Source organism: Embiotoca jacksoni, unplaced genomic scaffold, assembly GCF_022577435.1.
Source record: "Embiotoca jacksoni isolate LCO1_2020_lvr unplaced genomic scaffold, fEmbJac1.0.p SCAF_12, whole genome shotgun sequence".
Lineage (NCBI taxonomy): Eukaryota > Metazoa > Chordata > Actinopteri > Embiotocidae > Embiotoca > Embiotoca jacksoni.
In genome coordinates, this window is record NW_027185252.1 from 16,890,167 (window position 1) to 16,903,015 (window position 12,849).

The following is a 12,849-nucleotide window of genomic DNA, read 5'->3' on the forward strand; positions in this document are numbered from 1 at the left end:
GAAGAATAAGGAACGAGATCGATAATTTTTTTTTAACTGCAAGCGGTAATATGCGGACCCTCGCATGCTACATGTCGGGGAGCCGCATATCACTGCTTGCAGTTTTAATTCATTATGAAATTCAAAAATTACATTAAGACAAAACTGAAGGCATTTCCTGAAGGTTATTTGACACTCCATACATGACCAGGTACTTCTCCAAGTTTCAGGAAGATAATATACAAATATCAGTCTTTAATACATATAGTAGAGACAGAAAATGAGGTAAAATAAGTACAATATAATGTCACAAAAATTCCCAATTAAGAACTAAAATAAACGGAAATACCTTACACTGTATATTCTTCTGGTATCGACACGGCTCATTATTATATTATTAATATAATTTAGATTTCAAATAAAACAAATTATTTTCCCTTATTCCGCTATGTCAACACATTTGACTTAAAAACCGTAACACAAAGAACTAAATAAAAAAAAAAAAATGTAACAAACATATTGTTAGTTTTACTTGGATACTTAATAATTATTATAATAATGTCCCATATTTATTACAGGTGTCACACAAATTGTTGCAGCAAAAACATCACACAACATATATATGTTCTGAGTATGAGTCACTCATCCACACGCAAACACACAAATACTGTACACAGACTCAGTTACTGATGTATAAAATTAATAAAAGGAAAAAACAAACAGATGTCTCTCTGCAAGAGTTCACTCGTGAAATCCTGATGGTTGTTTACAGAGATACACGCAGTCTTCTCCTCCATTCTTCCTGCAGTAAAAAAATAACCCATAACTTAAGAGCGTTAACCCCGTTACAATGAAGACATGTGGTCATCACCGCAGGCGGCGAGGTATCGGAGGTGCCGAGTTGGTTTGTCTGTGAGCGGGGATTTGAGGAAGCGCTCGTGTCGGGCAGGAGATGTAGCGCTCATGCACCATCTCTGGCACCCTGCGGAAAACATACTGTTACTGTGCTGCAAGGTTATCAGCTTTAAAGCAGCTGTACATATACAGTATAGGGTGGGTAAACTGTGACTTCCAATTTATGATCATAGAGAGAAAAATCACCAACAGAAGAAATTATGACATATACCTGCAGACTTTGAAAGCTGCATTCTGTACAGTATAGAGCACTATCTATTTATGTATTTGTACCAGTAATTAAAAGTTCTCTAACCCTTGGTAAGTAAGTCACTGGTTAGATAAATACAATTGTTGTAGTCATATTTAAATCCAACATTTTTGTATTTCGCCTGCTTGTCTGTTCTTCCACACAAAGGCTGAGAGCAGTTTCCTAAGTGAACATAAAAGGGTTTAAAATGTTTACAGGCTGAATTGCAAATTGTGTAAAAGGTAAAGGCAGTAATGCTTACCAATATGTTCTTTAAACAGAAACTATTATCTAATCAGTACGTTTAGCTGAAGTTTTAGCCAAAGTTAACTGTGGCTAGTTTAAATAGATGTTTTATTTCTCAAGTCAGCTGTTTCTGACATCTCTGACTTCCTCCGTCCCAGTGCAGTCACTCTAAGTTTTAGTGCCGTTTTGTTGTAGCTAAAAAAGTGAAAAAGCACACATTTCTATTGAACAATTATTTCAATTGTATTGATTGTTTGGTATTAAATTGTGTTTATCATTTATCACCATTGACTACATGTAACAAGGCCAAATAGAATCTTCTCAGTCATATAATCGTCAGCGTTTACTTTCAGCTGAAGTTCACACCTGATATTTAAAAACTTATGAAATTAAACGCAGCCCCCCGGTGTAGGTGTTCCTTTTTAAATGCATTTCATAAATGTTAGTCTATGTAATCTCACAATACCAAAAACTCTATTGGACCTCACCAGTGTTGCAAACTCTTTCTATTTGCTAACACTGAAATTTTGCTTTGCGGAACATTTGAGGGACTTCAACAAAAAAGTAAGAAACTTCCGACACAATAATAGCATAAAGAAGAAATAAGATGATATATACAGTTCATTGTAATACAATATACATAATACGTTCAATAGCTGAACAAACTGAAGGTGTATCAGAGTTTATACCTGGTTATCTGTCGTGCACACTGCACTGTTACCTTTTGAAGAGATCAGAGAGGCAGAACAGCCTCTATCAGTTAAAATGATCACACTGCAGAGTTTCACAGACTTACAGGAATTGAGTGCAGTTATAGTTAACTAACAAACCACATTCAGTGTTACTTTGATCTCAGCTATCATTTTAAAATGTTCTCAGTTTGAGGGCTGTCACCTCTGTGCATGGAAGATATTTAGATGTTAACAGAGTGTAAACATCAGTGCCTTCATCACTTTCTCACTGTGTTTTACACTCAAGCTGTGCTTCCTCTGCTGTACACAGCTGCAAATCATTGGTGGGTGAACATTTCCTCTCTATCATCTGTAGATTTCTTGTTAGTCTCCCAATTTCTGTCACACTTTCACACTCTTATGCTATCTACTTATTATAAATGCTATTAGACGCTGTCACACTGCAGTACACGTGGATTTGATACATCAGCACTGCATCGCTCTGCATTCTGATCATTGAATCTTCAGACTGACCTTTCTGGGATCCGAGGAGGAATCCTGGGTGGAGCGATGAGGGGTGTAGCATCAGACAAACGCAGAGGTCGTGGTGGTGGAGGAGGGAGATTATCTATTGAGTCCTTTAAAAAAAAAAAAAAAAAAAAGGAATATGTGACCACACCTAAAACACTTCAAAATAAAACATTTAAATAAAGTTAAAGATTCCATAATAATCTATCTTTACAGCTGATAAAATGTACTCAATTAATCAATTACAAGATCAATAGCATGTTAATCTGCATCTTTTTTTGACAGTCATTTAATAGTTTAAATATATTCTCAAGAACCTTCTGACTCCAGTGTCTCAACAAAACAATCCATTTAATGTAGACACATTGGGGTTTATTATCTTTTTTACCGTTTTCTAACATTTTAAAGATTAGATTGATCTTCAATTAATACAAAAATACATGTTGTTAGTTGCTTGCTTGTCTCGCTCACAATATAAGTAGGTGGTTTCAGTTAGAGTGTGAGATCTGCAAAAGAAACATCACCTCTTTGATTACACCCCTGTCAAGTGATTTCTATGAAACTATTGAGCAAGGCTTCCTAGAATAGACAAGAAAGAAACACGTGGGTCTTCAACTTTGAGTCTTTTAACTATGTTTTTGTAAAATATAAATAGATCTGCACTTGTCAGTATTTTAGGAAATTAAATACTGAAGAAGGAGGTAAAAACTGAACACAAGACTCGCTGTCTACCTCTCTGCTGCGCATGTAGTTATGTTGTGGATGTTCCATGTGCAAAAGTCAAAGGTCAGACATGTGCAGCATCACAAGAGATAGTGAAGTTTTAGTGAGTGTGATAACAAGCGGCCATGAAGCATGACAGAGTCCGACTTTCTGATGTAAAAGGAGGTAAGTCTGTGTGAAGATTGCTTTTCCGACATGCCCTGAAGATCATTATCATTAATCCGTGCTCACCTCAAAGTCAGGTTCCGTCCCGCTGCTGCAGCTGACGGTGCTGTGAGTGCTCAGTCTGTTGCTCTCAGTACCTGATGTAAAGAAAAAACAGGTCAATCTGGAAAGAAAACACGTGATTTCAGGTTTCTCTGAGGGTCGTCAGACCACTTCCCCAAACGGGATAAAAATATCTTTTAAAGTCTCACAACAAAGAGGTTACAGTTCTACGCTGTGTCTGCAGGGAGAGGTAGAGCGATCAGAGCGTGATTCATCAGACAAGCTTTCTGAGAACAGACAGACTAATGTGAGAATCATGAGGCTGTCAGCAAATCATTCTTGAACTTCTGACAACATATCAGTGTTTTTGAAACCAGTGTTTGACGATTCAGATGTTTGTGTGCACATTTCTGATCATTTTCGTAAAGGCTCGAGCATTCATTGGAAAAACAAAAATCAAATGCAAAGTACTGGAAATGGAAGTGACATTTTTACAGAAAAACCTTTCACTCAAAAAAGCTCAACTTCCTTTTAAGTCTGTCAACTCGGTTGGTAACACAAAAATAGATTGAGTACTGAAACATCCCTAAAAGAACAAACAAATAACTACAGTGAATTTCTGCTATTATTATCTAAGTGGCTGTCAGCTCTAAATGAACGGGGAAAGTTAATTCATTTAAAGTTGCACAAAATTGCCAAGAAAAGATGGGCAATTGCCCTTTTTTCCCTTTTACTGTTGAATTTGCACACCAACTAAATAAACCTTCATAAAACACCAAGACACTATTATATTTGTAGTTATGATGGAAACAAATTCTACTGTTTACAATAAAGTACGATTCTTCATGCATAAACAAAGAAAACAGATGATATAAAATATATAAGTAATTTAAACATACAGTAAGTGGTAAGGAATAATTGAGTGTCTCAGTCTCTGTCAGCTAAAAGGCTGCCAGATGTCTTCAATGTGGGAAAGTTAGTTTATGACTAACAACTTTAACTAATCAAACCATAATCTGTGAGTTTTTTGTAAGTAAGAAAACATTCCCTAATGCCTGGAAGTGGCTTTGCAGTAGATAACACCTTTGCCTTCATTCAGTGTGTGTGGATATATGACTCTGTAAATAGCCCCTGTTTCCATTCTACCTCCATCCACCCCTCTGCTGCTTGCCTGCATCTCAAGCTGGCAGCACAATGATATGGAAAGCCCCACTGCAGCAAGTTGACATGATTGGTTCCTTATGTCTGTGATCTATGAAACTGACTGTCTGAATCCGTTTTTTGAGACTATCAGACTGCAGTTCCAAAATGAAATGCACAGCCATGTCGTTTACTGATAATTTTGTTCATGATATGTCTTCCAACATATAAAAAGTACCAGATGGACGTGTTGATAAGGACACAAGCATGATTTTTTTATCTTTAAAGAATTCGGAGACACCGAAATCTTTTATAATGAGATTTTGTTCAAGATTTTTAGATTTCTTTTGGTAATTGTTTTCTTTTAAAAACCAAGAGATATATCTCCTCCTGACATAAGAATTAAATATTCTCTAATTTGTAGTCACAGAGGATTCACTGACTGACCAAAATACATCATAAATTGGGTGCCATCCAACAGGACTTTTTGATGAAGTCAAGACAGCTGTCAAACCCAGTGGGTGAAGCCTATTAATCTAAGTTATTGGTGTAGAAGTAGTTTCTGATCAGCATGAATTTCAAGATGTTACTTCCAGGAAATCCCTGGTTTTCTTTCAAAATGTCTGAACCAGTCTGTCCACTACCTAATTTAGTTTTTGATTATTTAATTGGATTTAACTTTTCCATCATTAGTACCACTGTGGTCTCTATACAGTGAGTATTCTAGTAATGTCTTCTCCTTCATCCTTCACCACAAGGGAAAGTGATGTACAGAAGAGACAGAGTGACGATCAGAACTGGAACTCATGGAGTTCTGTGGTATTCAAACATTTCCTCCACCCGTTTGCCTGAGTAATGTGGAGGCAGGTACAAACACCATGAATAGTAGTATCACAAAGTAACGGTCACTTAGATACATATACAGTCTACATAACTCCTGATGAATATGTCATTAGAACTGGAAGAAAGACACACAAGCACAAGACAGACCAAGAGCTGAGAACTTTCACTGTGCTCCTCTTGTTTAGTCCCTTTCTGAAAGAACAGCTCGGACCATTGAGCCACAGTGTTTAGAGAAAAAAAAAATATGAAAGAAAATTTCAGCATTGGGACTCACTGGATATGCTGGATGTGCTGCCTGTCTTCCAGGTGCCTCTCTGGATGATCTGAGCCCCTGGAGGGGGCGGAGCCACAATTCTGGGTGCCTGCTCATACACAGCACACTCTAATGTCAACGTGGAGCCCCAGTACAAGTTCCTCTGCAGCGGAGCACTTATCTCGTAATCTAAGAGATGAGAGACCACATCAGGTTGCTACTTATCAATTTACCAGTGTGTGCTGCCTGTAAATTAATCATTTTATACGTTCAGACTGTAGTCAGACCATCATGGAAACATATATGAGAGCTGCATTAAAGATATTTGATTCTGGATAATACATTAAACATTTCTATAGTCAAATGATTCTACCAAGTTCCTTTCCAGTCTTCTCTCTCTCTTTGTGACGCCTAGTGATGCTGTCTCGTAATCGCTTCAGGTATCCCTTCAGAAAAAAAGAGACACATGTTAGATTTATTGTTTGAAAATCAACCAACACCCCACAGACCACAAATCTTGTATAACTGATCTACCTGCTGATAGCGTATGGAGTTTGCCCTCTGCTCATGGTCAAACTGCCAGGCTTTGAACTCCTGTACAGCCTCATCCACAGTAATTTCCCCCACTTTGACCTTCTCCTGCAGGGACACGAGCTGCCTCTGCCCAGGGGTCTTCATCCCAGCGTAGGGGTCATAAGCAGGTGTGGGGGTTTCTATCACCAGCTGAGCTGAACGGGTGGAAAAGGTGGCCATTCAACAAAAAGAAAAGTTATGAAACAGTCTTAAATTCTTTTTTTTAATTGTTAAACAGCAAAAACAATGCAAAGCATGTGATGTGAAGGCAGAGCTCAGCTCATTGGTCACATGAAACCTCAATAGGCAGATTTAAAGAAATGCTAATGTTTGAAATATTATAAAAATTATTATAAAATATCCAACAGCATTTAAAAAGTCTTTAATTTATTTGAGGAACATTTAAGAAAATGACACATTTAAACAGCCAAGAACTTGTTAAAATTAAAAAAAAAATACACCAAGTTGTTAATGTGTTGGGCAGTCAACACGAGGTCTTGCATGAAAGTGTTCTTTTGTACACCTGCACTTCTCCTGCTGTGTCAGGTGAAAACATCTGCTGTGACAAGGCCTTATTTGCACAAGGTCCTGTGAATATTTTTTCTTCGTCAGCTACTTGCTCTGAGATGTCCAAACATAGAATTTGCAGTAACCACAAAGACAACTACAAAGGTCACTTGTTGTATTTCACCACTTTGGTTTCACCTGAAGCCTCGAGTCTCAGAACATCGATACCACAGTGGTTAATGATTGCATAGAATCAGCACCTCTCTATTGTGGTTTCCTTATATACACTCAGGGGTAACATTTAAATATAACTCAAACACAGTGCATGTTGGTAGCAACAGATAATGTTAAATACAAGTTAGAATATACTTCAACTTGTCAGTAAACCGTTTTTCTCGTAGTAACCTGCTTAGTTTACTAAATCCAAAAAATGATATTTGAGTTGGTCGATACTGGGGCGGGAGACAACCAATTAAATTCTTCACACTTTTAAAACAGCCTTAAAATCTGTCCGAGATGAGATAAAACAGAAAGACAAACAGATTGTCATTGTTTTTAAACTGTGTTTTACCTGTAGAATATCCCGTCTCTGTTGTTTTACTCTGGGATGTATCTTTATCTGGAAATACTGCAAAAAAAAAAAAGAAGAACAGTTTTATGAAATAAACACATAAAACATGAGTAAATAAAACCAGGTTGCACATTACCTCTAGAGATGTAGGGCATAGGCTTTTCAGCCTCACACTCAGATTGAGGTCTGGGGATGGGGGCTGGTGGACGGTTCAGGATTGCTGGGTTATAGGTGCTATTTGCATCCACAGTATCATAGATATCCTCGAGGTGGACATCGTACGGATTCTCCTCTTCCTCAATCTGATCAAATTTATTGTGATGGTGTTTTTCCTCTTCCTCACATTTAAGGTGCTTGTTGTTGTCTTCGACTTCAACGGCATGCGGTTTTGCTGAAGGACACAACGTAAACACATCTCGACATCATACAAGTTTGTTTTTATTTAAGTTATTTACTTTGAAAGTTATTCAAATGAATACCTTGGAAGAACTTCCTGAGCATAGTTTCCTCAGGGTTCTCGTCGTTTACTGCATTCATCACCTCATCTGATAAAAAAAAGGAGCACCATCAGCATCTGCAACTACCACTTTTCTATTGTCTATAATTATTAAGACCAGTAAATAAAATCCCACATAGGTCCTCTGCACATTCAGGGTCGATCTCCAGCATTGACTCATATATGTCCTCCGAGTACTTCATCATGATATCCTGCGAGCTCTTTGACATCATCTCATAAACCTCTGCACCATCGTCTGCGTCAATGTTGTCCTCAAAGTGACACTTGAGCAGGTCCGCTGTCTCCTGCATTAGTGTAGACACGAGAGACGGACAAACATGTACCAAAACCTGACAGCCAGTAGTAAATATTTCAACTAAAAAAGCTTCGTCACTGGACTTACAACAAATTTGTCCATGAACTGTCTGAGATTGTTGAAGCCACTCTTCTCTGCGAGCGTGTTTGGGTAGTCTCCGTGTTTGTTCATGACACTGTAAGCCTGCAGAGCGCCCGGACAGTGGAGGAGGATGGTCACCAGCTTCTTCAGACCGTACTTAGCAGCAAAGTGGAGCAAAGTGGGAAGTTCCTGGGTCCTCTGATCTGAAGCACAAAAAGCAAACACATGCGACAATGTATGGTGACTCCCAAAAAGCTGCTTTTACTTTCTGTTTTTTTAATCGCAAAAGATCCAACAGGCATTGCAGGAATGGAAGAAATAGTTTACTGCTGTTCTCCTGATACACAGCAAAACATGCTGTTAAATATTTGGGGAAATAATCAGAGTGGGCAACTAATAGAACAAGAAGTCAAAGTCATGTACTCACATGACGACATATTGTGCTCTTCAATCTGTCTGGTTCCAAACAGTTGCAGACCAGTAGCAGGCATCTTAGATTTTAATGAGTCAGTTAACATGTTGTCCAGTGATTCTCTTGCATTGGACGTCAGGTTGAAGGCCTGCAAGTAAAACACGAGTTATATAACCTGAGGAAGTATTAGACTAGTAACAGCCTGTATAACTACTACTACTACTTCCTGTATAACAGTGTCTCACCTGGCAGATGAAGTTAATGGGATCAGAAGCGTTTTCAAGATACCGATTGACTTCTCCCATATTGGTATAATAAGTAACAGGCTTTAGGCCGACACTTGATTGGTCAGTGTACATAGTGAGAGATACATCTCCAGCAGGCATATCTAGATGGAAACGTATATATATGTTAACATTTAAGTTTGGCAATCTTGCATGCAACAGTGAAAACAGTTAAAACAGGTTAAGGTCACATGACTTCCTGCGGATACTTGCCAGGTGCAGTAACACTTATCGTGTATTCATTCTCCACAGTGCCTGTGACCCTTTTTGCAACAGCATCTGCAGATGAAAACTCAACCTCTGGTGCCGACTCATCATCTATTTTGTGAGTGAAAATTATAAAAAGTTTCTCCGGATCCTTAAAAAAAATAGGAAAGTAGAATAAAATGGGAGGTTAGCAGTTATTTTTAATTACTAGTTCATTTCTAGAAAACAAATTATTGGGGTGAAATACCATCAGCAATACAAACTCTTTTGCTCCAGTTAAGGAGCAACACAATGTAAATACTAAATATAGCTTTCACACAATTTTAGGCAGAATATGTATAAATTAATCTTAATAAAACACTCATTGCACTCCATACGAATACAGCCTTTGAAGTTATTGTTATGTACTTCAGTCTTACCCCACACAGAACTCTGCTTGGCTGCACGGTGACACAGGTGAGGTGTGTGGACGAGTTCATTTCCTTGTCCGTCGAAGTCCCCGTCCTCACAGACCCGTCTTCCCTCGGGTCAGTTTCGTTCTGCTCTTCTGAAACCACTTCCTCTGTTTCACCAGAGGTGGGATTTTCTGTTGATGAGGCCGGTGTGATGTGCAACACCGTTGCAGCTGCTGCAGCTTCGCTCTCACGCTCAGCCTCAGCTCGCCTGCCTTTGAGTAAAAAAAATCACATCAAAAATATTTTATTTGATTGACACCTAAATATTCTACAAATTAAAACATCTTTAATTCATTCTACATAGATGAAAGGTATTGCATTCAGCCCTTCATAATTCACAAAGGCCTAAAGACTCCTTTTACACACACATAACAATCCACTTTCTCTCATACTTCTGAAGATAGTTTCAGTTCCATAAGGTTATTTTTCAGGTGTTAAACTCTAAAACTTTTGCCGCCACCCTAACACATATAGAAGGTAATGGAGTTTTATGTGTGTTTTCCAAAACATTTCATCATTCACAGATGTATCTTAATATAATAAACTCCTTACGTGGATTATTTCTTCAGTCAAAGTGAAAACCACTGGTTCTACGGGTCTTCATGATGAAACAGGATATTGTCAAGATGCTTTTGATCTTTTTTTTTTGTTATCAAAGACTTCTTTTTAAATCTTGACCACTATTCAGTACGAAATTCCATTCACTTCCATTTCAGTGCCTCAGAGTTTGATGTCTCCAAACCTTCAGTAATTCCAAACTATCAACTTATCAAGACACAGTTACAGCTGAATGACATGATCTGTCTCTTTGGAATTTGGGTGAACTCAATCTTTAATTGATTATGTTTGATCTCGGGGCCTGTAAGCAGTTGTACTCTTTTAGGAAAACACCTTGGACATTTACTTATAATAAAACATTATAGGTATATAGTAAGGCACAAATAAGAAATATGTGATTCAAGTTTGCATACTATCAGTGATTGACTCCAGAATGGTAGAAAGGTAAACAGCAGGCTCATCCTCAGCATAGAGTTTTCTCCAGCTCGGCCAGTCTTCGAAAATCTCTGCCAACACGTGATCCTCAGACACGCCACACAACAGCGCCACCACTCTGTGTGGAGGGTACAGGACTCTCTCAAGGGCTGCCTGTAGTTCATGGTTACAGAGGATGTCGAGGAACACTCCTGTGAGGAGCAACACAATGCACTTGCAGCTTTGGAAATAGTCCAAGTTGTGTCCGTGGAGCTGATCGGCTGGACCCACCACATACAGCAAAATGGACCTCTTATGGAACTTTCGGGAAGATTTTAAGATCTGCTGCAAATAGGTGGCCCATTCCTCTGCCTCAGCAGTGTGCAGAATTAACAGCTCATGTGTGGCAAGGGAGTCAGAATGTACTGAAAAACAGAATATATCACAGTGATTGGTATGTAGAGCACTCAAAGTCTCCAAAATGCCTTACCAAAGCGTAAAACTAGAAAATATGAATCATTAGTTTGTCTTAGACACGGCTGATCCAGCATCACCATGTGAAATGAATCAGAATCCAGCTCAAAAAATTACACTAATGACATGACACTGGTGGTATTATGTGTTGGTTTGCATGTTTGTCATGGAAATGCTCCACAGCGTGCCAGCTGTCCGGCTGTGGAACGTCAAGGTGACTGTGGTTGGAGAATGAATGTCCGATCTGTTTGATATTTCGGTACAGAGCCAACAAGGAGTTGTGCAAACATTGCACTGTGTCAACACTGGTCAGAGTAATTTTGTTTGACTCATTACAGTGTTTAATCAGGTCAAGTTCACCTCTGTACATGCTAACTGGGAAAGAAACCCAACGTGAGTGTTCACCTTCATCACAGTTCCCATTAATGATGGCGCTGTGAGAAAAGAGCGAAAACATATAGACTGATTCAAATTTAGGCATGTGGGAACTTTAAAGTTAACCAACAAAGATTTAACCACAATGGACGACAAGATACTTCCTCTTTTTTAAGTCTCAAAAAAAATTCTCAATGAAAGTTCAGTTAAATGAAATGAAATTCAATAAATGTATCATACTTAAAAAAAGAAGATAAAACAGTTCAAGTGTAATCCATATTATTTAATAATGGCCAATTGTAAAGAGACAAACAAGTTTTTTTTGCTAGATCTGTACCGTTTGACAATAACTCGACAATGTGATGTTTCATATTCACCTGATTCAGCTCTTGACACGGGTTCCTCCATTGTTGTGAAGCCTCAAAAATCCACAGAAATCACACCATGAGCAGCATCATTCGCCCAACTATTTCCTTTTGTTTTCTCAATTTTAGTAAAGCTCCTTTACTCGTGAACTGAAACTGCATTTGCTTTCACCAGCCCTTTGCTCAGACCAGCCCTTTGCTCAGTTGTATTAATAGCAACCTTTAGTTTCCTGATTTTGGTGACTCTGCTCACTTCCTGAAACTGTTGAAGAAGTGAAAAAAATGCACCATAGTCGTGTCAGAGTGTGCAAAGCGTGTGCGATTACATTTGCCTCTGCCTGTTCTTCATTAGTCATTTGTAAACAGTTACTTATTCAGGTGCAAAATGAATATGAAAGAACTAAAAAGATGGGGGGGGGGTTGAATTTTGAGACATGTAGGCTCAGTCCACAGAGACAAGAGTAACACAAAGCCTCTAGTCTTTTATTTAGACAATACTTTGGTTCTTTGTTCACACACACACACACACACACACACACACACACACACACACACACACACACACAGTGTCTAAATTCACCTGATGTGTGAGTCACAGGCTTCTTCCGTTTTTTCACTTCCTTAACAAGGTGCAGTGTGTCTGAAGAGTTCAATGGTCTGAGTGATTCTGTAAGACAATAATTCAGATAAATGAACAGGCTCATCTCTACACACTAACACTGTCATACTTTACAGGATTTTACAGTGTTGTTATTGAGTTCAGTTATTGCTAAACTGACATGTTTATACTTTTATAGGCAATACATTGTTTCTGTGTCACTGTGACATTTAATATGTAAAAGACTGCTGTGGCCAGATTAGCAGATGTGAAACAAAATGTGATATGTAGCATTAAATCAGCTACATTCAACATTACATTACATTTAATTTAGCTGACGCTTTTATCCAAAGCAACTTACAATAAGTGCATTTCAACCATGAGGGTACAAAACCCAGAACAACAAGAATCAAGCAAATACAATTTCTT

At 38.3% G+C, this 12,849-nt stretch overlaps 1 protein-coding gene across 1 annotated transcript; it reads right to left on the minus strand.

The window, feature by feature from the left end:
- Nucleotides 1-203: 203 nt before the first annotated feature.
- pik3ap1 (phosphoinositide-3-kinase adaptor protein 1) lies at nt 204-12,010 on the minus strand. The gene is made up of 17 exons (XM_069145181.1): nt 11,835-12,010; nt 10,608-11,033; nt 9,601-9,848; nt 9,188-9,332; nt 8,936-9,078; nt 8,706-8,838; nt 8,285-8,481; nt 8,018-8,186; nt 7,865-7,930; nt 7,522-7,776; nt 7,386-7,442; nt 6,269-6,462; nt 6,108-6,180; nt 5,756-5,923; nt 3,523-3,593; nt 2,575-2,678; nt 204-961 (listed from the first exon to the last, which is right to left on the minus strand). Exons 1-17 carry the CDS (start codon nt 11,863-11,865, stop codon nt 847-849), a joined length of 2,595 nt encoding a protein of 864 aa, XP_069001282.1. The 5' UTR covers nt 11,866-12,010; the 3' UTR covers nt 204-846.
- Between the last annotated feature and the right edge of the window lie 839 nt (nt 12,011-12,849).

Excerpts from the sequence above, each read along its gene's own strand:
- pik3ap1 (XM_069145181.1), bottom strand. The coding sequence starts at position 11,865 with ATGGAGGAACCCGTGTCAAGAGCTGAATCAG. Across the intron at positions 9,849-10,607 it reads TCTGGAGTCAATCACTGATA|GCAGGCGAGCTGAGGCTGAG; the intron begins GTATGCAAACTT and ends TTTTACTCAAAG. Across the intron at positions 9,333-9,600 it reads CAAGCAGAGTTCTGTGTGGG|GATCCGGAGAAACTTTTTAT; the intron begins GTAAGACTGAAG and ends ATTTTTTTTAAG.